The sequence below is a fragment of the Charadrius vociferus genome, unplaced genomic scaffold (genome assembly GCF_000708025.1).
Source record: "Charadrius vociferus isolate BGI_N301 unplaced genomic scaffold, ASM70802v2 scaffold532, whole genome shotgun sequence".
Classification (NCBI taxonomy): domain Eukaryota; kingdom Metazoa; phylum Chordata; class Aves; order Charadriiformes; family Charadriidae; genus Charadrius; species Charadrius vociferus.
The window spans coordinates 313,894-341,664 of NW_009647271.1; the positions used below are offsets into that span (position 1 = coordinate 313,894).

Sequence of the window (27,771 nt, forward strand, 5' to 3'; positions counted from 1 at the left end):
GGAGGACAGTCAACTTCCTTTTCCTGAGGCTGTTTTGGTGTTGGATGTAGTCTGGCCTGAGACAACACAGAGTTCTTCTATGGCAGTGCTCCACTGAAGGTGGCAATGGGTAAACACAGGAGAGAATGAAACTCAGAGGGGTCCTGGGGAGGCAAAGTGGACCTTCTCAGTGCAAAGGGATCGCTGTCCCTGGGTTTGTAGCACACAGAGATCTCACATCTGCAGGGAACAAAAAGAAACCAGGATTAAGTAAGGTATGTGGCTGAAAATCACGGTCCTCAGGTGCAGCAGAAATATCTGCAAACAAACAGGAATTAGTGCAGTCTTTAATAGGACTGGAGTTTGAGTGATGAGAGTTCAAGTCTTTAAGCTGACTTAAACTGGGACCTAGAGCAGACATCCATAAAGAGTAATTTCTGGAACTCATTAGGGAAAATGAGAAATTTTGCATCCCCCAAGTTTTGGGGAGAGGGAAGTAGCTCCTTTTCCATTTCGTGTATTGAACTCTTCCATTAGCCCCTTGAGTTGCACAACAAACAAGTTAAGTAAAACACTTCTCTTTAGGGTTATTTAAGAAATAAGATCCTACATCTGTTTGCACTGGAGGCAGCATAACTTTGCAGAGTTCTGCTCTCTCTGAAGGAGAAATTAAAACGCTTGCACATTTTTAAGACTCGTGGATCAACTGGTTTGATCTCTTTGTGCTCATGGAAGTATGTTGTCTACAGTGAGTTTTCAAATTCCATCACCTGGGGAGCCAGCTTGGTGCCCTGGGGACATGACTGATGGAAGAACAATCAAGAGAACAATTCTTGCACTACTCCAGTCTCTCCCATGAGGATCATGGGTTCCTTCTGCAATGGGTATGCCAAAGGTGGTGGAGAACCCAAACGAGGTTTAGAAGTTGAAGGCACTGCTCATATGTCCAGTGCTCTTCAGACACCTCATTTATGTTGCGTACCTCTCCTCTGGTCTTACTGAAAGTGCTGTCTTTCCAGAGTTCAACAGTTGACTGGGGACCACCCTTTAGACAGTGGCAGTGATGAAGCTTAAACTGCACTACAGAGCTTGGAGTTATGTCACCCGGCTTTGGGCATATGGCTTAGACCCACAACGGTGCTCAGGACCTTGTTCCCTCTTCGGCCACCCACGCTTCATGGACAAGTCCTTACACACAGGATGCACCATCCCAGGAGCGCTGACTGCAGTGGGCAGCCGGCCACGTTGCAGTTCCTACCTGGTTACACTCTGCAAGATCTTCTGCTCATCCTGGTCCAGGCACACGGCGAAGGAGGACTGGAGACCGATAATCTGGACCTTGTCTACTTTTATCTGGGACACGCTGATCTGCTGGTAGAAAAAAAGTCCGTGTGAGGGAGCTGCCAGGCTCAGTGCATTACCCCTGCGCAGGGAAGGGGAGCAAGGGAGCTGGGTGCTCCCCTGGTGGCCAACAGCAAACGGATCCCCCAAGGAGCTACTGTCTCCTGCCCTGCTTCCATCCCAGCTGACTCAGGCTGACATCCTGTTACCAAATGTAAAAGCACCATGATTCGAGTTACCTGATTGAAACTTTTTTTGGATTTGGAATTTTGCCTTTTGACCACCTCCGTCACGGTCAAGTTGAGGCACTCTGTCTTTGAGGCTGGAATAAAAGAAAACTGTTATCACTTGGGGTTTCTGGGCCGCTGGTAGGAACCCAAGCGGTGCCTCCACCCCTCAAAGCATCCCAGAGACAGCGCTTCTCAGCAGGACCCCACTGTCAAGGGAAATACCATACAGTTCCGGCTTTCCTTCCCCAAGGCTAACCTACACGGGAAGAAAGCAATCAGAGAGACACAAGTAAACTTCTGAGTAATTTCTAACTGCTTTCTAAACATAGCAGCAAAGGGCGTTTAACCATCTTAGGACCTAAACAGAAGAAAACCCATTGCCCCATTGTCATTCCAGCTCTCCCAGCATGGCCTTTCCTACAGTCCACCTGGAGATGCTTTATCGTGTCTGGAATTACAGTGACATCCTGTGGTCAAACTGTTAAGTGTGGAAACCAACAGAGACAATCAAGAGGAGCAGGTTTGCTTGGAAGGAGGAGATTCATGAAGCAGAAGCTTCTCCCCAACGTGGAACTGAGGACACTCCCTGAACCCAACCCACAGCGTTGGCAGCACAAGCGAAGCTCCTGAACCAGTGCAGAAACATCCAACTCAAAATGTAAAGAGGAGGAGAGAAATTAATTCCTGCTGGGTTTTTTCCAGGGTTGCCTGCATGACTTCATGGATGGGGCAGCAACAGGAGGGACAGAGGCTTAGACTGAGCTCCGTGGGGCGTGTAGGAGCTGTCTCCTATTTGGTAGATGACCCATTTGCCACGACTACTCTGCTCACAAACCACACATCTGTCAGACACAAAGCACACAAGGAAAGAGGAACTGAAAAAAACCCCTCAGTTTACTCAGAACTGGGTGTCTGACTGCCAAAACGGCAGTTCTCAAGCAAGAATGAACAGGTATTGCTTCTAAATACGCACACAGACTAAAAGTCTTGCTGCTTTTAAAAGGCTCAAAGCTTTATTAATATCCCATCGGAAACCTGATTAGTTATGAAGAAAAACCATGTGGCAGCCAGTTATCTCTGAGCTGCAGGAAGGAAACTGGGCTGAAGCGGCAGCTTAGCAAGAGCCCGCTGAAAGCGGCTGTGGACGGCAGGACAAGCACCCCCTCCTTTGGTCCCACTTCATTTAACAACAGTTTTACCTGTTTCTCCTCACGAAACAAGCGTTGTTCTGGAAAGCACCGCTCTGCAGTGACCGTCCTGCTATTTGGACCATCCCATCCCTGTCCCTAATGGACATCCCATTTCCCTGGTTGGAGGCTTTAGGACAATGGGAAATCAAATGCCCTTCGGCCCTGATGTGGTGCTAAGGACAACCAAGGACTACAGGATCCCACAGGGACACCAGGCACTTTCCATGGATCTTCTCCTTCATTCACACATCCCTGCTTTGCTCCAGCTAGAAGATTCACACCATCCTCTTGCTCCACCAGTTCCTCCCAGTGCTCCCTACACAAAGCCACAAAGTCCACCTCTACCCACCTAGTTCTTCATACTTCTTGCAGGCTTTGCTAAGGTTGATGGATGTGCAGACCTTCTCAACATCGTTCCAGTGACTTCTTCCACTGGCGGCTGTCTGCAGAGACCAAGCAAAGCCCATGAGATGCCACGCTCCAGGCTGATGTTGCCCTGCCTCCCACCCCTAACCATCTGGCTGGAGGAGCTCACATCTGGATTTACCTGGAGCTGCACAGACAAAGTTTCAGGAGGCATTAAAATTCATTTAACTTCAGATTTACAAAAACCGCCCAGGCTTAACACTAAATAACTGCAGAGGAACCAACAAAATAGGAGGACTGCTGTAACCAGAAGATGATCACTCCTTGGAAGCAAAGTTCACCAGTGTAAAATGGCACCCAGTACACATCCAGTCTACGGAAACTGGCTGCACATTCCCTATTTTACTGGGCTGAACATGAGCCAGCAGTGTGCCCAGGTGGCCAAGAAGGCCAACAACGTCCTGGCTTGTATCAGGAACAGTGTGGCCAGCAGGACTGGGGCAGTGATTGTCCCACTGTACTCGGCACTGGTGAGGCCACACCTCGAGTACTGTGTTCAGTTTTGGGCACTGCAGTATAAGGACATTGAGGTGCTGGAGAGGGTCCAGAGAAGAGCAACAAAGCTGGCGAAGGGTATTAAGAAAAAGTCTCATGAGAACCAGCTGAGGGACTTGGGGTTGTTTAGTCTGAAGAAAAGGAGGCTGAGGGGAGGCCTTCTTGCTCTCTACAGCTCCCTGAAAGGAGAGATGGGCATTGGTCTCCTCTCACAAGTTACGACTGATAGGACAAGAGGAAATGGTGTCAAGTTGTGCCAGGGGAGGTTTAGGTGAGACATTAGGAAATACTTCGACACTGAAAGGACTATCAAAGACTGGCACAGGCTGCCCAGGGAAGGGCTTGAATCACCATCCTTGGATGTATCTAAAAGCCGTCTAGATGTGGTGTTCAGGGACGCAGTTTAGAAATGGGCCTGGTAGAGTTAGATAATGGTTGGACTTGATGATCTTAAAGGTCTTTTCCAGCCATAAGGATTCTATGATTCCATGAGTGGAAAGCCACTCTCAATTAGCCACTAAGTACACAATGTGGCTTGTCTGGGCTTGGATCCGGGCTTCTCCAGCACACCGTGAGTGTTTGCCTCTCTCGGCTCCCAGCAGAGACGTGTTTGCCCACCACTGAAGTGGTTTTCTGCCCCATTTGTCTTTGTGCAAGTCCCGCGGGCTCACCTTGCTGTAGGCGATCTGTAGTGTTAGTGGGATTGCTTCTCTGTCTCCGTCTATGCCCAGCCGTTTGCTGCCTGGACCTGCACAAAACAAGGAGCAAATGTCACACGGTGGCCTTTTATCCCCATTCATCGACGGGCTACCGATACAGCAGCACACTCGGTACCTACAGAAAGGGGGGAAAAAAAAAACCAAACAAAAAACGGTTTGCTGAACACAGCTGTGGAGCAAAAAAAAAAGGCAAAAAGAAAAGGTGGCTTAAAAGCTGCCAGAAAGCAATTAATCCAGTGCAGAAATTTCAACACAAAGCACAACAAGCAGCTCTGCAAAACTGAAAGCGGTGCCGGCTAAGCCGGTGCAGAGGGGTCAGCGCTCCAGGGAAAACACAAAGCAATAAAAGGCCGTATTGCTAACCCAGCTCCTGTTTTTCCGGGCATATTTGTGCCCACATTAAATTAGCCTTGAAATACTGTGCCCGACACTTACTAACTTTTTTTTTTCCCCCTGGATAATTTTTTGCAGATGTTAAGTGGTGCGCTGCCAGATAACCCAAGGAAAAAAAAAATTAAAAAAATAAAATAAAATCAAAGTCAGAAAGGATTGGTGGTTTCATGAGTTATTGGGAAGAGGTCTTGGCCAAGCCTGTATTTTGGGGGAGTGGGGTGGTGGTGACACTTCATATGGAGGATATTTTACGAGCTCTGTTTAGAAAGACAAGGCGAGATCACAGAAAAGCAATTGGTTAAAAAAAAAAAAGTTAAGCAACATGTTTAAATGCAGTATTGTTGGTTGGCCATGAGATGTCTCTGTGAGCTGCACCGCACCAGACAGCGTGTTGTCCTTGGTGGTACCCAGGAGAGCTGGAGAGCACGCTGCAAGCAGATGCTCCTGCCATCACCTCTTGTCTCTACTAATTTTATAAATTCCTAGCGTAAAAGCTCATGGATCTCCCTTGCAGGATGGCTACAAGCACAGGCATGAACCTTGCTTTGCCCAGTAAACTAAATAAAATGGAAAGAGGGTATTTATAAATGACACTCCTGGACAAAGCACAAACAGAAAGCAGCAAAAAGAAGAGATGAAGAGCTGCGCTTGGCCAGGTGCTGCCGAGAGGAAGGAAATGGGCTTGAAGCTGTTTCATTGCAAACACGTTTTAGAGTTAACAGCAGTAAAAACAACGCGGCATTGTCACAGCTTCGCTCTTGAAGAGGAATGCGAGCACCACGATGCCTCACTTCCAAATTTGTGAAAAGATGTCTGGATCTTTGCTCAGGACGCAGACCGAGCTCGGACACCTCTTCCAGCCCATGCTCCCTCCAGCCTCTCTTCTCCATTTCTCCCCCAGCCCCGCGGTTTGCAGACCTCCACCCCGAAGCTGTGGGTGCAGAAGCAGCTACAGACCTGACGCTTTGATGGCCCGCGTGGCCGCCGAGTGGCCCAGCTCCAGAGAGTGGATGAAGACTTCGGTCATCTTTTCTCCCCCGATGAAGGTGAGCTGCCAGGGGGAGACGAGAGGAGACGTGGTGGTGAGGAGACCGAGCCCGTGCCAGGCAACGCTCACCCTTCTCACTGCTTTCGACAGAAAACAGGTCAGTTTGGGAAAATCCTTTCACATTTTCAAAATACACCTTTCAACCACTGCCTTGGGCGACACTTGCCTTTAGCTGTACTTGTGACTGTTTTAAAAGACCACCAGCAAGTAAAACAGCCCAAACCCCTAATTTTCATTTAAAGAAAACTCCACAACCCACTGGAAAGAAAACCCACGTGAGCCTAACATCTGAGCATCGCTTTGGGCAACACAAATCCTCCTAATGGCAGTGACTCTGCTCACCACGGCCCCACTGCAGCCCATCCTGTGCCACCACACCAAAGCAGTGGTTGCAGCCGTGCATTCAACCTTCCCCGCCACGTCTGCCCCGTGCACACAACGGGGCATGGAAAATAGGCTTCATGGAGGGGTTTGGTTTAGAAAGCAGAGCACTGGAGGGATTTCCAGCAACGCGAGTTACCTGTCAGCACTGACAGGAGTCACTTTGTGTCATGGGAAATGGTATTTGGATGGAAAAGTGCTTGTGTGACTTAAGGATTGCTCAGTCCTTGAGCCAGGAGCACCAGCCAAAGCACCATGGGCACCTGGGGAATAAGAAGAGACCGAGCTCTGCCCCACCAGCACATGGTGGCTGTGCTATATCCCCATCCGCTTCCCAGGCAGGTCCTGAGTTGGTGGCAGAGGCAGAAGACCCCCCTTTTCCCCTCGCCAAGATGGGGCTGAGCCCCTTCACCTACCTCTGTCTGGTAGAGCTGCAGCAGGACGGGGCGCGTGGCGAAGCGGCAGTAGTAGAGGATCATGTCAGCCAGGATGGGCAGCTGCTCCTGGGAGTCCTCCTGGGCTTCAGCCTCCGGCTTGGCAGACTGCGGCAAGAAAATAAGCCACAAACCTGATGGGGGACGTGGTACTCACTGCCCGGTGCCAAGAACTGCCTGTCCCACCCCACCAGGGATGGAAACCTTCCTCCCAGCCACCATCTCCATCCCATGTCCACGTAGCACAGCCTGCTGTAAAGGATCGTGGTGGTTCAGAAGCTCTCCACTGAGCTGCCCTGTACCTGGGGGAAGGGGGACGCCAAGCCCCAGCAGCTGGCATGCACATACCTGACACAGGACATCCATGGGCAGGTTCATCAGCCCAAGAACGTTGCGCTCGTACCATGGGTCCAGCATGCCAATGTAGTGGGAGATGTCATTGGTGCTGCTCTCCATCCCAGCCAAGGTGGGATCCTGAAAACGGACACATGGGGTCACCCCCCAGGCTCCTCAACCCATGCTTGGGGCTGGTGGAAGAGACACCGACGCTCCCCTCAGCCTGCCTGCCGGTTTCCTCACACACCACTCTCAGGGCCAAGCAGAGCACTGGTGGCACCATGAACCCCACGGCGAGCAGGACACCTACCGCCTGTGCCGAGGCTCGGAGCTGTGGGTCCCCCAGGGACGGGGAGGGATGCATCAGTGGGGTTGATGGAGCCACGCAGCTCCTCTTCACAGGGACGTAGAAAAACTGCAGCTTGAAGTACCTTGTCAGTGAGGGGCAGGTGCTCTCCTTGAGCCTAGGAGAAGGTAGGAGAAGGCTGGGTGAGCCAAGTCCTCCAGCGTGTCCCAGGTACCTGCAGCCGGGTCCCCCACACCACCGGCTCACCTGAGGTTGCTGTAGGCTCGGGCGACTTTCCCTGAGATGCGGTCAGAGCCGAAGACCACGATGCGCAGCGTGGACACCTTGGCGTCCTCGTCGTAGCTGAGGAAGGGCCGTCGGTGGAGGCTGAGGTGCCGCGGGGCGAGCGGGGCCGGCAGCCGCTGGCTCAGGACGTGTTGTGGCAGCGAGTGAGCACGCCGAGAGCGCGCTGGGATGCGGTGCTTGGCCTGGGGGGTGTACAAGCTCTCGGCTCGGCGCAGGGGCAGTGGGAGTGAGCCCGTGTCCGGGCAGTCCTTCAGGTCCCTCCTCAAGACCAGCTGGCTTTTGCTTTTGAACAGTTTGTAGATCTTGTTGGTCAGCGTGTGTCTGTATTTGTGATGGGTCTTCTCCACCTTCAGCTCCGGCCTCCCCACCATGTCCAGGGAGCTCTCGTCGCTGTCCTCCGCATACCCGCTGTCCATGCAGTCCTTCAGGCTGGAGACAAACGACTTCAGGGACTTTCTGGAGACCACCGTCAGCTCTGAGATGGAGTCCTTGGAGGTGGCGAAGAGGGACACTCGTGAGGGCTTAGAACCCTCCTCCGACAGCGCCGAGTACACAGAGTCTTTGGAAATGGCGCAGATGGGGGAAAGCAGCGAGTCCCGCTCAGGAGAACAGCCATCGGTTTCCACCTCCTCTTCCTCCTCCTCTTCGTCCTCCTCCTCGTTCTCCGAGGCCATGGGCTCGACAACACTGCACTCTTTGCTGAGGACATCATTGAGGATATCTGAAAGGCAACCGGAGGGAAATCGTGTCTGGCACGGGCTCCAGCATAACCACTGGAAATGTCACGACTCCAGACAACAACAGTACTACAGCATGGTCAACGCTCGCTTTGATCCTGCACGGTTTCAAACAAGGAGCTGAAAACCTCCTACTGAATGTTTTTAGATTTCCATAAGGCGCTCAGATGCAATGCAAAACAAAACGTGTTTCTCTCCTTGAGGTCACATTCTGTTTGAGTTCTCGAAAGGCAAACACCAGTTGGGGTTTTGCTTCCTTCCTACACAGATTTCACAACGGGCTCACGTCCGATTTGGGTTTAACTGGAGGGCAGGAGGAAAGCAAGGTATTTGGCTAATCAAACCCCAAATCGCCCCCCTGTGGGTGGCCTCCCAGCAAGGCTGGACTCACTGCAAAGCCCAAGGCAGAGCTCTGGTCCAGCTTGCTGAGGCCAGCAGGCAACAAACACCAAACCTTCACGGGAACAGAAAAGGTCTTCCAAGAATGGAGAAGCTGAAGAGACCAGCTCAGCAGAAGGAGAAGCCACCACTTCCCCTGCAAAACTGCTGTGGTCGGGCTGAGAGCACAGCACCCACCAAAGCCACCCCTGCTGTAACGTCCGAGGGGTCTCAACCCCAAAAAGTCCTGACATCTCAGTGTGGTCAGGCTTTTCCAGCAACAATTATTTCCAGGGCACGAGCAAGGTTTACTCCTTGCAGAGGAGCTTTCTATCAAACAAGGTCTCCACCCTACCGCTGTCCCCACGGACTCAGGTGCAACAAACCTCTTCCAGCTTAACACAAGGCAAAACGTTGCCCAGGAGATTAAGCCCTGCATGATTTGTCGCTGGTGACACATGTTTTAGGGCCACCGATGTCTTGTCCCCACCACTCGGATGAGGGCTTTGCTTGGGATCACAGCAGGCATCGTGCCCGACCTGATATCCATGTCCCCTCCTGCCCAGGGGACACTGGCGCCCACTGCATTATCTCTCCCATCACCACCGCCAATTTGTTACCAGCTCTTTCAGGCTCCGGACACAGTTTGTGCCACACATGGCAGTGCCAGCGGCGTTGAAACGCTGCTCAGCCGCCCCTGCGACGGGCTGTGGTGTCTCTAGGAGGGATGGGGGACCCCCTCCGCTTACCAAAGTTATCCTGGTCCCAGCTGTAAGTGTAGCAGCGAGCGGCGGGGATGGGGATGGTGTGGAGCTTGCGGGGTTGAGCCTCACCTGGGGAGAGAGGAGGGAGAGGAGTTAGTTTGCAGGGAACCCCCATACCGCTCCCCATGGCTCTCCCGGCTGGTGGGAGATGCCGCCCACCCCATGGACGTGTTTTGGGCAGCCCAGGTCACGCAGAGCACTGACGCTGCTGTCATTATCCCCGCGAAGTCACGGGCAGTTGGGACGAGAGGATATTTCACACCTCTAAGAGCCATCAGACATCACTGCTGCCATCGGTTTCAGATTCAATGCTTTCATCTCGCCTGCAAAGGCTGGAGAAATTTTTTTTGGTGCTGTTTTAATGAAAGATGAGAAACAATTTCTGGCTCATCCCGTGGTTATGAAATTGGACCTGGGTTGTTGGTTTGTGGGGTTTTTTTTGTTGTAGCTGTTGTTGCACTAGGTTGAAACTTTGCACAAAAGAGGTTTTCGCACCACAACGAGCTGGCTCCCAGCACCCGCAGCGCAGGGGAGTGCCTCGCCACTGCAGAGGCCGAGCTGGAGAAAAACCCTGGAGGAAAGAGGGGCCCGGGGGGGGTTCCTCACCCGCGATGGCAGGAAAGGACGCGGCCCCGGCGATGTCCCGCAGCACAGACTGGAGCCGCTCCCGGGCCAGGACAGGGTCGCTGCTGGAGGCTGCAATCTCCTGCGCGTCAGCGGCGCTGGCGTAGATCTCCGAGAGTTCTTCCAGCGTCTTGGACTGGGGGGAGAAGAGCCAAGACGAGAGATCGAGGGGGTCCCTCCGCAGAGGCAACGCATAGGTCTTTGGGGAAGGTCACTAACTACACCACTGGGCAAATGTCTCTCCCTTCTCTATCTCCTACCCCCTTCAAGTCTCCCCAAAACTTCTGCAAAGAAAAAAAATATGTATTTGCACACACCTAATGGGTCTTCTTCAAAAGTTTTTGCCACCCCAACCACCAAAGCAACGTGTTTCTCTGGTTAAACAAACACTTCTGCTGCATTTCAAATCCAGGGGCTCTTCCTCTCTCCACTTAGGGATGGGGAAAGGAGTAAAAGGGTAAAAGGTGAGTTATTCCCCTGCCACACTTCACAAAACAGAAGCGTAGACCTCAGGTCCAACCTGAGAGGAGAAGGGAAGGACACATATTTTTCCTACAAGAAGGGTTATGAAAACATTTTTTCTTTTGTCAATCAAATATTATGTTGGTCAGGAAATCCACCAGCCACCTGCATGAAACAGCTTCCAACAGCATCGGGGCACCACCAAAGTCGCAGCTCTCTGAGCCTACCTTCAGGAGGTGGTGCAGGCTGCCCAGGTCACAGCGGGTGCCAAAGTTGGCCTGGTAGAGGTGCTCGAGGAGCAGGACGAGCGTGGCGCGCTGCGGGTGCTCGCTGGCGCTCAGCTTCTCGGCGATGGAGAGGAACTCGCTCTGCACCTCAGAGCGGTTGAGCAGCAGCACCGTCCTGGGGACAAGGGGACAGCGGTTAGGCCGGGAAGACAGGCTCAGATGCTGGTGGCACATGAAACTCTTGGACAAATTGCCCCTCTACTTTGCTCTGGTGAGACCCCACCTGCAGTACTGTGTCCAGCTCAGGGACCACCAACTTAAGAAGGACATGGACCTGGTGGAGCGGGGCCAGAGGAGGGCCATGAAGATGCTGGGAGGGCTGGAGCACCTCTCCTGGGACGACAGGCTGAGAGAGTTGGGGGGGTTCAGCCTGGAGAGGAGAAGGCTTCGGGGAGACCTTAGAGCCCCTTCCAGTGCCTAAAGGGGCTCCAGGAGAGCTGGGGAGAGACTCTTGATCAGGGAGTGGAGCCATGGGATGAGGGAGAATGGTTTTAAACTGGAAGAGGGGAGATTTAGATGAGATATGAGGAAGAAATTTTTCCCGCTGAGGGTGGTGATCCCCTGGGGCAGGTTGCCCCGAGAAGCTGTGGCTGCCCCATCCCTGGAGGTGTTCAAGGCCAGGTTGGACGGGGCTTGGAGCAACCTGGGCTGGCGGGAGGTGTCCCTGCCCAGGGCAGGGGGGTTGGAACTAGATGGTCTTTAAGGTCCCTTCCAACTCTAACCATTCTATGATTCTATGAAATTCACGCTAGATGGCGGTGTCCTCGCACATGAGTCACAGCCAGAGGATCTCAGGGCTGTGCCGGGGTGCCAGACCCATGCTGCAGTGCCAGCTGCGGGTAGGGAGCAGGTAAGGGATGATCATCCTCCATCCTGCTCCTCGGCACCATCCTTGGCACCGCCTCTCTTGCCACATCTGCAATATCACCAGCCCAATAACTGTTCAATCAGCCCCAGAGAGGACTCCAGCCCAGCAGCCAGTTATCCTAACATCCCGCACATGCAATGAAGCAGAGGGTAGAAAATGAGAGTGGCCCCTGAAACATCTTCCCCCTGGAAGATGCAGGTCAGAGCATCACTTCTGGGCTTGAAGGAGAAGAGCCACATCCTTCAGCTGCCTTTTTGCTCTGGACCACAACATCACCTCATCATCAGACACTTAAAATTCGGCTGGGCAGGGTGCAGGGCCGTCTTGTCTCGGCTGTGCTTTTGCCAAGAAAAGTTGGACCAGATGATCCTTGAGGCCCCTTCCAACCTGGTATTCTATGAATATCCACAGGCTTTGAATTCCCACACCTGCAGCCCAGTGACCACGTGCTTCTGTTCATGGAAGAGAACGGTCCACCTCACTGAGCGAAGATGGCTCTGAATTAAGGATGTCTTGGTTCTAGAAAGCTCAGGCAACAGGCACAAGCTTTCAATAAGCCCAAGGTTCAGCTTGTGCACAGCTTTGTGCCAGGTTTTCAGGGCTTTTTATGCAAATATAGACACCCTGCTGTAAGTCAGCAGTGGTCACGCTTGCACCGGTGTGAGCGTGTAGAGCAGCAGAGCCGGACTGGGAAAGCAACACAGCAGCACCGGTGCAGCTGGGTGGGATACAGGTGCAGACCCAGAGCTGCACGGCACGAGTGGATGAGCCAAAACAGCAGGAGAGCCCTCCTGCCCGGGGTGGAGGTGGCTGTGGCTGTCCCTGGGGCTGGCACCGCCGCCGGGAAGGGCACACGCCGCCCGCGCTCATTTTCCTATTGACAAATGAGGCGCCCCGGCAGGAGGGAGGGTTCAGCCCTCGAATAAGGTGCAAAGTCCGACTGCGCTCAGGGCTGCACGGCTTTCGCTAATCGCTGCACTGGGACGGACTCGCTTCTGACCCCCTTCGGGGTGGTGGTGGCTCCCAAACAGGCAGATCAAAGCATCTCTGGGCTGTTCCCCAACGGGTGCCGAGATCAGCAGCTCCCCATGGAGGGGACTTTGCCTTCCCCGGCTCTGCCCACCCAGACCCACAGCGCTGCGGGATAACTGACATGGGGAGCCCACGGGCGCTGACCCATAGCTGTGGAAATACCACAGCCACCTTCCCCGTCCCTTCCCACAGCTCGGCCCAGCTCTCCAGCTCTTCTCCCTGGCACCCACCGCTACACCTTTGAGATGCTGCTCGCTGCAGCCCCGCTCCTGCGTAAGCAGAGTGAGACTGTGGGGATGCTACGGAGCAGCATCAGCGGCGCCCATGGTCACACTTACACGGTGGAGCTCTGGTAGTTCTTCACAGGCAGCCCCTGCTCTGTCCTCACCAGCCTCTGGAAGGAGATCCCTGGGGGAGAGAGCAGAGGACATAAGACACAGCACCACTGCAGACCTCTCTGCCTCAGGAGCACGTTGGCTTTGTCTCCTAACGCGGAGCTGGCAGCACCAAAAGTCCTTATGGGGCAAGGCACAGTCGCTGAGTAAGCACCAGCCCAGGAGCAAGGGAGCCCTGGGGTGTAAAGGGTAAAAGCCCGAAGCGATGGGAAAGCAACCAAAGGAGGAGATGGGAGAGCTGTTCCATCCCCAGTCCCTTCTGCCCCACTGCTGATGTGGGATGCGAATTGCGTGGATGATATTTAGCAGCTTTGGCCACTTGTGTTAGCCTCACCCAGGCCCTGGACCTTACTTATGGATGGACAGCAGGTCAGTGCCACCTTCCCTCCTGCAGAGAGGGAGCCCAGACCGGCCCCAGCAGAAGAGAGGCAGCCCGCGTCCCTGGATGCCATCAGGAACCTCAACCAGGTGACATCGGATGGACCTGGACTGGGTAGCAACAGGAAAGCCCGTGTCACCTCTAAACAGCCAGACTGGGGTACATCTTGGGAAACATCTTATGGCCTCAACAAGCTGCAGCACCCAGGGGGGGTGCCCAGCACCCACGGGCAGCTCACGTCGATCCACGCAGCCCCCCAACCCCGATTACGGCAGCGTTCACCTCTCTTGCAGAGGCATCAGCCCCAGTTTGCAGATAAAAGCTATTGCATTCTTGGCAAATATTGACGGCAGCTCGTTCTCAGTTAATATTTACCCTCACCTCAATAAAAAGCTTTTGCTTCAGCCTTGCGGCAGGTCACGGAGGCCGCGCAACAAGCGTATAAGGTCCTGGCCACCTTACCAGCAGAGGACACGTTTTCGTTGTTCTTGGCTCCAGTTGGGGGGGAGAGGCCATGGCGAGGGGCTCCCCAGCCCCAGCAGGCCAACATCTCCTACATCGCATCTGTCGGCAGGGTGGGGGAATCTCATATGCTTGTGGGTTGGGAAAAGCTTTTGGACCCAAGTCCCCAGCTCACACAGCCTCCGGCAGCGGTGACGGTGGTGATGGCACAGGAGCAGGAGGTAGCAAATCCCCCCACCTCCCAGCACTGGGGCTTTCCCCAAGGTCTGTAAAACACAGCTCTTAACTGGTGTCACTGCAATAAATGACCAGGAAGGAGCTGGGGAAGTCCACGGCTGCAGCAGTGTGGAATGAGCATCCCCACGTCCGTGCTGGCCCTGCAGCTCTGAGCTGGAGGCTGGAACCAGCACAACAGCCCAGCCAGACCTTGCCTGGTGGCCACGGCCATTTATACTGGTGGAGCCTTGAGCTGAGGGTAAACCAGCCGGTCCAGTGCCAACTCTGCAGAGGGGTTTGGATTTTTTTGGGTTTTTTTCATCTTTTTGTTCCTTTGAAAGCATCTTTCATCCCATCTGCACCTACAAGCTCCCATCTCCGCAGGACGTTGCTGCCGTGATGGAGACCCTGCGTTTCACGTCCCTGTTGGGGTTCTCCAAAGCAAGCGCCTGGTTTGAGGAGGTGGAGAAGCCCCCCCAGCCTCAGCCACAGCCCATGTCCCCCTCCGAGGTCTCTCAAGTCCTGCTCAGAGCCGGTGTTGCTGCCGTGGCCCTACGCAGGATTAAACAAGGGCCGAAATCTGCTCTGTGTGATAACTGCTCTCCATAAGCCACCAAAGGACGAGCAGATTAGGAGAAAGGGCTTTTTAGAAATAATTGGAAGAGCTGCTCCATTGGGAACAACAGGACATCTACGAGGAGTCCTTAATTAAGAGGAGCGCCGCTGCTGCCGATAGATGTGCCCAAAGCCGTATCACAAGGTAGTGTCTCAGCTGTAAAGAAAGAGCCGGGGAGTCCCTCAGCCCTACGGAACTCTCCACGCAAGGGCAGGCTCGAAGGCTCCAGCCACCTTCGTGCCAATGAATGGACCCACTGTTATCACCCCACTGAGCATCTCAAACTGAGCATCTCAAACAAAGCCCAGGGCTGGGCGGGAGCAGCCAGCACGTGCTTCGCCATGGAAAAGACCCACCAGACTGAAAGGCAGCCAGGAAATAGTTACACATTTTGCTAATTCATGCTGGTCCAGAGCCGGGAGGCCCTAGGATGCTCCCACCACCTTGCACGCAAGGCAGCCACCGAAAACACAACCCTGCCTTGCTCCTCCGGAGGAATTTGCTCTCATCCTGTGTCGGACCACCAGGGAAAATCATCCAGAGGATGGAGGGCAGTGGTCCTCACCGCCTGGCAAAGCTGAGGTTTGGGATGCACAAGGTAAACGTGGACTTCACACTTAAGGGATTCAGGAAGCAAGTGGGGTATGAGACAGCAACACAAGGATAATCTCGGGAACAAGCACGGGGCGGGTGTTTTTGGGGAAGCAGCACCAGCAGCACATGAAGACCCCGCGGCAGGGTGGGAGTGCTTACCGGGAGCCTTGAGCTCATCACTGATGAAGGTGAGCAGCTCGCGGAAGATGTCACAGTAGGGCACGGGCCAGGTGAGGAAGCTGTGGTACACACTGGCGGCCTTCAGGAGCAGGTCGGAGCCTGGTGGGAAGTGGGGAGCCTGCGAGGAACGGGGAGATGTGGTTGGAGCAAGGACACGGGCCTAGAGCGCTGCATAAAAACTCAAGGGTTTAGGCTGGAAGTGGGAGGAGGAGAAGCGGAAGGGAGCAGAGGTTCACCCCATGACACCCCATCCTCTCCCAGGGAAGGGTCAAAGGATCCCCACTGGGCACAGCTCCGAGAGCTTCATCCGCTCCGCAGCTTCCCAACCTCCCGGCTGCGGCTCACGTGTGCCAAAGCCTATGTATAAATTTCTTTTTAACAACCATAGATCCATACAGATGAATAGCATTACAGCCTGTGCTTTTGCAAGATCTGGCAGCAATGATTTCCTTGCGATAATGATGCATTGTGCTAATAATAATAATAAAAAAAGTATTTCCTGTGAAGGCTCCACTCCTCCTTTTCATTAGCGTTGCCTATATATTTTGCACAAGCATAAAGGGTAATGAAAAAGAATTGCCTTCTCTGCATAGAGATATTGTCCATCTCCCTTTCTGATTAGCCCATCTTTAAATAAAAAGCTTAAAACCACTGAAGCTCATTTTTTTTATCTCTCAGCTTGTGCAATGGTTGCCTGGTCTTGATCCCTGTAGATTCGTACAGGATCATTTTTTTTCTTTTTTTTTTTTTTTCCCTTTTGAGATGAACTGATCAAAGCAGACCGCGATGTTTCAGACGAAAGCCACCTCGGTTTTGGTGACTGTCCTGTGTGTCTCCATGGGGCCCTGGGCCTCCCCACGGGCTGGGATCGAGCTACGCGCAGCAGCCTTAGGACTTACATACAGGACCGCATAGTAGAAGAGCAGAGCCAGGGGCGGCACGAGATCGTAGTCACACTTCTCCTGCACCTGTAGGAAACAGCCGGAGGTCAAAAGGATGAGCTGGGTTGCTCGCCATGAGCCGTTACCCAAAAGCATCCTTGGAGGTGCCGGGAAGACACCCCAAGCGCCCAACCCCCACCATCACATCACCATCCCCAGTAGATTCCCATATCTCCAGGCGAAAATAACTCCTAAAGCCCCAGTAACCCACACTGATGGGAGGGGCAGATCAGCACAGACCATCGCTCTGCCTTTACCCTCGAGAAGCCGGATTCGGCCAAGCTCCCAGCCCTCCGGTGCTCCTCATCCTCGCAGAGTTGCACGAAATTCCATGAAAATGGCTCAAAGCAGGCGGTTCGGCGAGGCCAGCGGGCAGCCCAGCCCCGGCAAGTGGCTCGCGAAGCTCAGCGGCACAGTGCAAACCATGGATTTTTGCCCCAGCTTTGCCAGTGAACAGCCAGCAGAATTATTTCAGAGGGACACAGCGATGGCTCAAGGATACGCTTGCAGACGCTGCCTCCCCTTGCTCATAAGCACAGCACAAAGTGCAGTAATCCATTACCTAAACCCTAATGTCATAAAATGCTATCTGCAACTAGATCAATTCCAGTAATTTGGAGAAAAAAAAAAAAAAAAAGGATTAAAATGAACTGTAATAATCTTAATTATCAGCTCCGCAGCCTGGCAGCTAGACAGCCTTTTTTTTTTTTCCCCCAAAAAAATGAAAGGCAGCATTGACCCCATCACATGAATCCCAGTGCTGAGGATTTAGGAAACACATCACTCTTTACATCAAGGGATTCCTCCGAGGTGTTCCCGGCCACAGCCCGAGTCAACCCTGTTCGACGACAATGCCTCGAGCTTCTCCAGCACATGACATGACCGCGCCGATACTATCGGCCCCCCTGCCGTTTCGCCTCTCCGCTGTGCTTAACCCGACTGCCACCCGCCGGGCTGCTACGCCACACAAACCCTGCCCGTGGTCCCCAGCGTCCCAGCTCCGCTCCTGACCCTGCAGGAAGCCCGCCCGAGCCGTGGACAAAGCTTCCATCCAAAACAACCGGAAACCTTCAGTTCGCTCCGATTTGGACGAGCGGCTCCCCAGGCGCGAGATGGGAAGGTCTTGGGGAAGGTCGGCTCCATCTGCGCAGCCCTACGACCCGGGCTGCCCCCGCACGGCACTGAGCAGTGCTCCGGGAAATCCGAACCCTTCCCTGTGGATCTACGGTGCTGCCAGAAGAGCAGGTATCGGAGCTGGCATTTTCCCTTGCAGTGCCCATGTGCTGAAAGCCGGCAGGACACACAGCACTGCTCCCACCAGTGTTTCGGACCTGCTGACTCAGCATCACGCGTGTCCAAGCTCCAGTGCTCCAGCAATAAAAGAGCATGGCCAGCAGGTGGAGGGAGGTCATCCTCCCCCTCTGCTCTGCCCTGGGGAGGCCACATCTGGAGTACTGCGTCCAGTTTGGGGCTCCCCAGTTCAAGAAAGACAGGGAACTACTGGGCAGAGTCCAGTGGAGGGCTACAAAGATGATGAGGGGATTGGAGCATCTGATGAGGAAAGGCTGAGGGACTTGAGGCTGTTCTGCCTGGAGAAGAGAAGGCTGAGAGGGGATATCATCAATGCTTATCAATATCTAAAGGGCGGGTGTTGAGAAGATGGGGCCAGACTCTTTCCAGTGGTGCCCAGTGACAGGACAAGAGGGAACGGGCACAAACTGGAGCATAGGCAGTTCCATCTCCACCTGAGGAGGGCCTTCTCTGCTGTGAGGGCGGCAGAGCAGTGGCACAGGCTGCCCAGAGAGGTGGGGGAGGCTCCCCCTCTGGAGCCATCCCAAACCCGCCTGGACGCCGTCCTGTGCCACTGCTGGAGGTGCCCCTGCTCTGGCGAGGGGTGGCACTGGGGGAGCTCCAGAGGGCCCTTCCCACCCCCACCATTCCGTGATCCTGTAATACCTTACCACAACCCAAAATCACCCACCAAACTCTGCACAACTCCACTTGGGGCAAGTACCAGAGCTGATGCGGCCTCAAAGCCCGCAGCCCTCCCCGGCAGCCCCCGGACTCACCTCTTTGGCCTTGCCGAGGATCTTCTCCACGAGGATGAGGTAATTGCCGGCGTCTCTGCTCACCAGCTCCTGCAGGCTCCAGCAGTTGAGGCACAGCCCAGCTGCGGGGGAGACAGAGCCACCGTCACTCACAGCCCCCTCCAAGATCACAGGAGGGACAAACAACGGGAAGGTGTCAGGGCGAAGGCGTTCGCCACCCGCGTCAGATCACGGCAGAGGAAAAAAACCTTGCCCCCTCATTCTGGACAGATCTAATCTCGCCAAATAGTGCTTATCTCAGCGACATCGCTTCATACCCAAGCACCTTCGTGCTCTCGCTCACGCAGCCCAACGCGCTCCTCCCCAGGGCGGCTGATAGGCAACGTGCCTGCGCTGCCACGTGTGTGCTGCCACGACCAGAGGGACGTGCGTGGCATGGGTGGATGCCCACCTTCATTCTGCCCAAGCACAGAAAACCCACCGGTACGCCCCCCCCAGCCCTGACACCCCTAGCCTGAAACGCCCCAGATGCGCTATCCCAACCGTAAACTGCCTCAAACGCTGCCGAATTCAGCTCCCCGCCAGGCACACATTCAACATCCCCCCGCTGGGAGATGCTGCACCCCTCTTCCCCGTCACATCAGCATCGCCGCAGTCAGACCTCATATCAGCATCACTGTTAAACCTGCCCGGCGTTTACTCCATCTCTTAGCACCTTCACATTTTCATTAAATGTATTAAAACCCCATCAGGAGATTCCCCAGATACCAAAAGAGGAGAACTACCATGCAAAGGGATGGAGGGTCCTTCACCCCAGTTGATTGAAACCCCCCCATCCTCCATCTCCAGACATCTGCCTCTCGCTGCTGGGATCCGACCGGTGACAATGGCCCAAGGTGTTTCCCGAGGCGGCCGCTTTTCTTGGCGGTCAGGGCCACCTCCCAGATGGTCTTAAAGGAAATGATCTGCGCGAAGGCTGCCGGGCGTCTCCATTCATCCCAGCCCAGCATCCCAGGGGAGCAGGCGGTGCTCTCCGGCTCTGGATCTGCAGATCAAGAAGAGAGCAGCACCTCCTCCTCCTCCTCCTCCCCCCCCCCTTGCAGGGACCCAGGCACTGTACACAGCCCCCTGGAGAAAAAAAGGAAACGTCAAGCGAACAGCATGAGAAATATCTGAGAAGCGTTCACATTTGCATCTCCCCCATCCCACACTGCCATGGACTTTTTCACCAGGAGTGAACACAGAGCATCACACACAGCATGGTCACAGCCCCCGGTGCGGTTCGGGGGGTGCTGCCATTGGGGCTCCAAAGCTCAGTCCAAAAGCAAAACCGAGAGAAACAGAGCATCCCTCACTGCAGGGAAGTGGGGCTAATGATCTGAGAGGAAAAATAAATATAAATCCAGCCACTCTTCACTCACACGGTCCATTAAGCGGCACAGAAACACAACAAACACCAACCCATGCGTGTTGGCCGTCGCGTTGGAGCTAACAAGGAAGAAACAATGTCATGAGCTGGCAAGGAGACAGCGGTATTATTCATCACAAATCTACAGGTCACGCCGTCCATCCCTCAAACATTGTTCCCAGCTGCCAAGGCCACAAATTCATCAAACATACAGACATGTAAATGCCATAAAAATACCTTTACACACCTTCTCAGTGTTAAACAAGATGAATGTAAACCAGTACCTAAAGGGGCTCCAGCAGAGCTGGGGAGGGACTTTTTACAGGGGCATGGAGTGATAGGACGAGGGGTAGTCTTCAAACTGGAAGAGGGAAGATTTAGATGAGATATGAGGAAGAAATGTTTCCCTGTGCGGGTGGTGAGTCCCTGGGGCAGGTTGCCCCGAGAAGCTGTGGCTGCCCCATCCCTGGAGGTGTTCAAGGCCAGGTTGGACGGGGCTTGGAGCAACCTGGGCTGGTGGGAGGTGTCCCTGACCAGGGCAGGGGGTGGAACTGGATGATCTTCAAGGTCCCTTCCAACCTAAACCATTCTATCATTCTATGATTCCAAACCAGGGGAGAGATCCACTGCAGCCCAGCAGGGAGAAGGACAAGGCCAAGATAAGCAAAACTAGTCTTAAGGTCGCAAAAACACTTGTGTCTCCCCACAGAGAGGCGTTGACTCACCAGGACACGCTATTTCTATGGCTTTATGCCTAACTTGTATCAGAATTAACATGGCAGGAGCCTTTCCCCATAGGAAAGCCCCCCCCCGCCACCCGACACCACACAACTTTTGACTTCCAATGAATCAACATTTTCCAGCGGAGAACGATCCTGCTGGAAAGTTTCCAAGGAGCTCAGATGCACTTGCCATTAATGACAGCTGCAATTTTTAATTTGCCTCCGGTGCTCCCTGCATCTTGCTGGGTTTGCTGACACCCAGAGCGCAAGCTTAGATTGCGATATCTTGTCAGCGAGGGCATGGCCACAGCGACCCCGTAACTCGGTGATGCTCTGGTTTTCCTTTGAGCTGCTTTGATAAGCCAACACAACGGCACAAAGCCATGGCTCTGCCTAGGATGACTCCACCAGATTGCTCAAATAAATCAATATTGTCCCAGAGTGCGGCATCCTCCGGGGAAAGCCCCAGCACCTGCGAGATGGTCAAGAAAGCAACTGGCCCAGCAGAAGTGGTCAGAGCTGGTGGGAGCTTTGCTGACCTCGGCAAGAAGCGGCTGTGCTCACATGGTGCCTTGAAACAACCCGGGAGGATTACTTCTCCCAAGAACTTCTTCCATACTCTTCTTCCAAGTAAGAAGTGATAGAACAAGGGGAAACAGCTTCAAGTTGTGCCAGGGAAGGTTTAGATTGGATATAAGGAAAAATTTCTTCACCGAAAGGGTCATCAAGCATTGGAACAGGCTGCCCAGGGCAGTGGTGGAATCACCAACCCTGGAGGTATTTAACAGATGGGCAGACGTGGTGTTGAGGGACGTGGTTGAGTGGTGGACTTGGCAGTGTTGGGTCAACGGCCGGACTCGATGATTGTAAAGGTCTCTTCCAACCCAAACGGTTCAATGATTATTTCACCCAAGCGAGCCCGGCCCCACCGCGGCTGCCCAGGGCGAAGCCCGCCCGTGCGGAGCAGGATCCGGGAGCGCAACGGAGCCGATCTCTGGCGGGGCGCAGCGCCAGGCGAGGAGAACGCCGCTTCCTGCGCCAGCGTAACCGCAAGTACAAATAGCCCAGCAAGACACAGGCTCCTTTCCTTCCTCACACTTGTAGCGAGGGAGGAGGAAACTGCGGCGGCAGCGGCTCGCTGCGTTGTTCTGCGCTGAATGGGGCAGAGGGAGAGGCGCTGGGCTGCGTCCCCGCCGTGAAGGGGCCGGGGGAAACAGGGACGAGGACAAGGCTCGAGGGAAGCATCTTACAAATATCACCTAGACCTGAGGTCTTGTGACCCATTTTGGGGTCTTTTACAGGAACTGTGAGCTGAAGCCCAAGGATGCAGCCGAGTATATTTGAATAACGTCACTATAAGCAGAATTTCTGTCTAACTGAAGGCACTGGGATTGCCCTGGGATGAAGACAAACAGTGCCGGCAGACAGCAGGCAGCCAGGGTCTGAGCTCCTAAATTTGGCAAAGCGGCATTAACCAAAGACGCCGAAACCAGCTGCGTCCTTGCTAAAAATAGTCTCAAGCACAAAATGCAGCTTGGAAATCCCGGACACAATAAACAAAGACTACGCGGCAAAGTGAAGCGTCCGGCACCACCAGGCATCAATCAGGACACGGGATCCAGATCTGGGTGGGAATTCCCTTCCCTCCGCCCACAGTCCAGGTCACGAGCATCCACTTCCCAACCACTGGAAGCAAAATTAGTCCCTGAAGCCATACCCCCTTTATCCAGACTAAAAAGGTTGTTTGGGCACGGAGGGTGATGCTCCTAATGCGCACAGGTCAGGAACAAAAGCCCCCAGTGACATTAAAAGTAGAAAAGAGCCACCCTGCAAGCACTCTCCCTCTGCAGATGTTCTGCATCCAGCCGGGACACAGCTGGGTGCTGCGGTAGCACCCGGGGACTTTTATGAATTTATTCCCAGGCCAGGGAAAGGCTGGAGCCAGGTGAGAAACCCAGTCCAGAATGTTTTCTTTGCAGCCGCTGCTCTGTCTCGGCACACCCAAGCAGAGGGTCCGCTGCTGGTTTGGGGTGACGGGGAATCATGCCACCACGCCGGGCCAGGCCACAAATTGCAGGGGCAACGTGGGAGCGGTGTTTTACACCGAGTCAGAGCAGCACAGAGCACAAAGTCCAAACCGGGTTCGTTCCCCTGGGCCCAGGGTTGCTCAAAAACCAGCAGCACCAGACCAATCCGGGCGCGCTCCCCGTGCTGGGGTGGACGGGGGCAGGATGCTCACCAGGGGAACACAGAAAGCTTGAACCAGGCTTTCTCCTGCACTTTGCACTTGCTCTTTAGTTCCCCCCAAAAAAAAGCGTTTCTCGCTCTGAGATGCAAGGGAGACCCCAGCTGGGATGCGCTGGGATGTCCCCCCCGGCGAGCGGAGGGATGCTCCCCGCCACTGCTGCAAGCAGGGGCTGTGCTCCCCGCCGCTGCCTCTCTAGCAAGTTGTGCAAGCACTGGAAAGTCCTGTGTCGGTGGGGAAACACTTCACCTCACTCCCCGAAGCCCGTAGCAAGGCAGGGTTTGCAGAGCTCGGGCAGGCGCCTCTCGGCTGAGGGAAGCAGTAAGTAAAATCATACGCACAAACTGCCCAACACTTAAAGGTCCACGTAGGAGCTGTGGGGTGAGCTCCGGCTCTGGAGCTGTCAAGATGCACCTTGTGCAGGCAGCACAAACCAGGACTCCACCTACCATCCCTTAAATCCCATAAGTTTGTCACAAGAGGCACCAGAGACCTCCCGGGAGGGCAGCAGGAAGCTCCACGACTAAAAAAAAAACTGCTTACATCCCCCCTGCCCTCACGGCTCATCCATCCGGTTTTGCTCCACTAAAACAGCGACGCAGCCCTATTTATTTTTTCTTTATACCTAGAGAATGAGTCAGATTTATCTGCCAGCAACACAGCCAACCCCGAGCACATCGTGGTCCCAGCCGCGGGATGCTGGGGCTGCCACACACGGACCCGCAGCAGAAACAGGACTAAGCTGGGCTTATCCCAGCATCCTGCGCAGCGCGCTCAGACTCAACGTGACGCAGCCCCGAAGAAAAATCTCCCTTTGGGAGAGCAAAACCCACAGCAAAACCTCCAAGAGGAGACCCAGCGCCGGGCAGAGGCTGCACCGAGGCCCCCCATGCCGGGAGGGAGCTCGGGCGCAGTACACACTCTCGCTTTGATCGCTATCGGTGTTGACGAAGGTGCCGGCGGCGTGCCGGGAGCCGGGTGGCAGCGGCCCCGTGGGCGGCCTCGGAAGGATGAGGCTTTGCGATTTCTTTTCTGAGAAGCGCACCGAGACGCCCTCCTCCCAGCGCGGCTCCTTCCTGACCTCGGTGGTTGACATTTCCCCTCCGCCGCTCTTCGGAGGGGACAACTGTCAAGTTGGAAAAACAATAAAAAAAAAAAAGAAAGAAAGAAAGAAAGAAATAAAGCAGAAAAACCACATGCCCAAGCTGGCTTCGCCCACGGTGCTCGGGCTGGGCATCGGCTCCCGGTGCTGTCAGAAGTGACACAGCTGGAGGGGTGAAAAGCAGATGCCTCCGTTTCCTCCCTCCCCCAGCCCCGCTCCCACCATTTCCACTACGCCCTCACCAGAATAAGGTGGTTTTCTCCAAGGGACTGCCCAGAGGAAGGGCCAACCCGCAGCACTTTGTAAGCAAAGGGGTTGGAGGTGCCCGAAGCACAGGGGACAGCGAGAGCCCCGCAGCCACAGCATCCCCTCGGGATGCATCCCGCACCGGGCAGGGGACCAGCCTGCAGCTCCCGTTTCCAAGCAGCTGCTTAGAGCCCCCTGAGGAGGGCACAACGGCACCTCCCGGGGCTGGAGCCACCCCTGGTGCTTCCACCCAAGCCGGGCAGTGATTTCAGCGAGAAAACCTACCACAAGCCTGGAGAAGTCAGTTCAAAGGTTGACATTTGCGAGGTTTAGTAACCAGTGCACCTTAATTCTGCGCTTAAGAGCTGGAAGTATTTCAGACGTTGCATTTCGCTACCTGGTGACTAAGCTGGAGCATCCCCACACCACACTGCTGTTCATTCCCCGTGAGGGTATTCAGATGACTGCAACTGAGCAGGATCTTAAGCTTCTCTTCGTTTAGAGCTGAGCAGACTGAACTCCCTGGGTGCCACGCGAGATGTATCATCGAACAGTCCTCTCCTTCTCCAGCTCACCATCCTCCCTCCCCAGCATCCTTCACCCTCTCTGGCTCACGGGCAGCCCCATGGCAGAGACACAACAGCTCCTTCCCATCCCTGGGACCTGTCGGACACTTGGCTGCCCTACAGCCTCTCCAGCAGCTCTCCATCCACCACCATCCTCCAGCCCTTCTCACGCCTCTGACTCCCCAGGACGGCATCCCCGGCCCCACCAGCACCCAGACCCAAGCTCAGCACTCTCCTTCACCAAAGGATCCCGTTTCGCTGCTCACCAGCAAGAAATCCAGTATTTGTCATCCTTTAGCACTCTGTGATTTGACTATCATCTCTCCAGCAACATGGAGGAAGGCAAATGGGTTGTGCTCTCAAGAGGGTCTCCATGAGGAAGAGGTCATTCTCTTCCAGCACTTTTCTAACAGCGTTTTGTTGGGTTTTTGTTTTTTTTTTTTTAAATTTTTTGTGAGTCAGAGAATTAATTTTAATTTGGTTCCTCCAATAAACACTGCAGTTCAGGAAAGATTTTTGTCCCCAGAGCCAACCACAGGCTCATCCAGGGTATGAATCTGTGATGGCCAAAGCACTCCCACTTCTCCTCTTTGCTGACTTCACAGACCTCAGCTTGTCAGTCGCTTATGCTGGGGGGAAACAACGCATCGGAAGCGATTACTCACCCACTCTGGAGCAACCTCCTGTAAAATTATCACGTAAAAATATGGCATTAAATAATTCGAAAATGAACGAAATTCTAGCAAGGTCTCAGCCCAAAAAGCTGCGAGGTGGTGCGTGATGTTTTGGTGTAAGGAAACGGTAAAAAGGAGGGGGAAAGCAAACAAATTGGGAAATAGGAGTGATATAAGAAGTTAAAAACAAGAAAGGAGAAGGCTATGGCAGAGTTGAGAACAAGACGGAGGGATTCATTGACTACATAAGGAACAGAGCCCTGCCATAAATAACAGCCTGCATCTGACACAGGACAGCAATAATTAAACCGTTGCTTGTAACACGGGGAAGGCAGAAGAACGTGAGAACATTTCTGCTCTGTTTTTGAAAAGAAATAGGATACACAGTGAAGGGGTGTAGGTACATCTGACCATTCTGCTCCGTTTTCCCTAAATCTTATCTATGTAACTGCAATAATGAAATACTTCCTACTCCGACTGCAAAGGGGGTAGGGATGGGAAAGAGCAGCTCTTCAAAGCCAACAAGTTCCGAGCCAGCAGGGCTGGACAGCCTCCACGGGAGAGCGCTGAAGGCGACGGTCGAACAGCGCTGCCCCGGGGGCTGTCCAGAAGCGGTACCCTGGGGCCGGGGCACAGCAAAGCTATTTACATCCCATCCACCACCGGCTGCGGGAAACGGGGTTCGCCGGTCATGCTGAAGATTTTTGGCAACAGCGCAAATGCTTTTGATGAAAGGGAACTTTTCGATGTGCAAAACGCCCGAGATTCTCCCAGTAATGCCAGGTCGTTCTGCCAAACCTCCCAAAACCCACATGAAGAAGACCGAGAGCCAGCAGGCGGAGAGATAGGGGAAAATTATTAGACATGAGGAATCGCTGGGCAGCACAGCTGCTTCCAACAGAGCCCACCACCCGACCTCTGCCCCGTACAGTCTTGTCTTTGCTAATGAGCCGGAAAAATTACAAAGTCGTTTTTTAAAGGCTACCCTAACACAAACACCAGCGCTGAGGGGCTGGGATTAGAGAAGGGCAGAGTTTGTGAGTGACACAGGAATTGATTAATTATAATTACAGGAAGAGGTGAGTTATGCGGCGCACAATGAACCGCTTGGCGAGATGGGACTCCTTTGGACACACACTGTAACGGTGCCAAACGCGAGGGTCGCGCTTCCAGGAACCAGGAATGTAGGTCACACTTCAGGGCTCGTTTCCCAGAACGCGGGGAGACCAAAAGGATCCAGGAGTGATGCTGGACCCAGGGTGATGCTACAGCCCGGGGAGCTGGCATCACCCCGGCGGGCATAAGGAACCGGGCACAGCAGGGAGGGATTACTCCAGTATTTGGCAGCAGGTGGGATTACGTTTGCATCTCCTTCTTGACTTACAGGTAAACGGAAAAGCAAAGGGGGTTGAAAGAACTGCACAGACAAAAGGAAATCCGAATTTGACAGCGCCTCAAATTAATTTCTTTTCTTTCATCCGCGAGAGGATTTGGGAGTGATTTAATTGCAGCCTACAAATGTGAGCGTGAGGAAGACAGGTCAAAATGACATTCAAAAATTACCACTTCTCATCGCTGCTTTGCCCTCACCACTGCCATCCCAACTCCTTTTGCAGCCCTCTGAGCATGGGTCACGTCTTTATGGCCACCATGGTATCTGATCTAGGTTTAAATAAAGCCGATAACCATATCTCCATGCTTGCTTCTGACAATGCGGCACAGATTACACCCATAGGTTTTGAGGACTGTATGCATGAAAGCAAGACAAGGCTGGCTGATTACACAAAGGAATCTTTCCTCGTGGTAAATGAAGAAGACTCCTGTTTCCAGCTCATGCATGGACAACTGGCAAGATACTCGGCTTCTCTGCTGAGCTTTACCTATGTAAGACCTAACGTCTCTTGTTCACCGTCTTGGGCCATCTTCCTACTGCAAACGAGAGGCTCAGGAAGACTGATTAGGTTGGATCCCACTTCTCGCTTTAGCCATTGGAAGGTAGAAAAGACCTCCAAGCCTCCAGTAGCACCAGCAGCTCTCCCTTACCCCGGTGCCCAGGTAGGTCAGCGGATCATGCAGAGACAAAAGCACAGAAGAGTCTGACCGCATCGAGACTGTCAGGCGTCAGGCTCGTGGCCAACACGCTCATGGTTAGCAGGTCACCTACCAGCCCATCTGCTGGAGACAGCATCTCTGCTAAGTCCATGTAGACATCTCTCCAGTGCGTGGTAGATCCTGTCCTCTGTGCACGTGGTGTGCTGCAT

At 54.0% G+C, this 27,771-nt stretch overlaps 1 protein-coding gene across 1 annotated transcript; it reads right to left on the minus strand.

Moving 5' to 3' along the window:
• Positions 1–77: 77 nt before the first annotated feature.
• PIK3R5 (phosphoinositide-3-kinase, regulatory subunit 5) lies at positions 78–27,771 on the minus strand. Its single transcript, XM_009880007.1, has 18 exons — positions 27,675–27,771; positions 18,569–18,669; positions 16,458–16,526; positions 15,538–15,676; positions 13,055–13,124; positions 10,757–10,931; positions 10,050–10,203; positions 9,429–9,512; positions 7,526–8,285; positions 7,283–7,436; positions 6,985–7,110; positions 6,619–6,744; positions 5,731–5,824; positions 4,333–4,409; positions 3,090–3,183; positions 1,560–1,642; positions 1,238–1,347; positions 78–219 (listed from the first exon to the last, which is right to left on the minus strand). The coding sequence occupies exons 1-18, from the start codon at positions 27,769–27,771 to the stop codon at positions 78–80; spliced, it is 2,655 nt and encodes an 884-aa protein (XP_009878309.1).

Coding starts and splice junctions, on each gene's coding strand:
- PIK3R5 (XM_009880007.1), bottom strand. CDS start 27,771: ATGCAGCACACCACGTGCACAGAGGACAGGATCTACCACGCACTGGAG. Junction 6,745..6,984: donor CCATGGATGTCCTGTGTCAG/GTATGTGCATGC, acceptor TTCTTGCCGCAG/TCTGCCAAGCCGGAGGCTGA. Junction 4,410..5,730: donor GCGGGCCATCAAAGCGTCAG/GTCTGTAGCTGC, acceptor TGTTTTGTGCAG/GTCCAGGCAGCAAACGGCTG.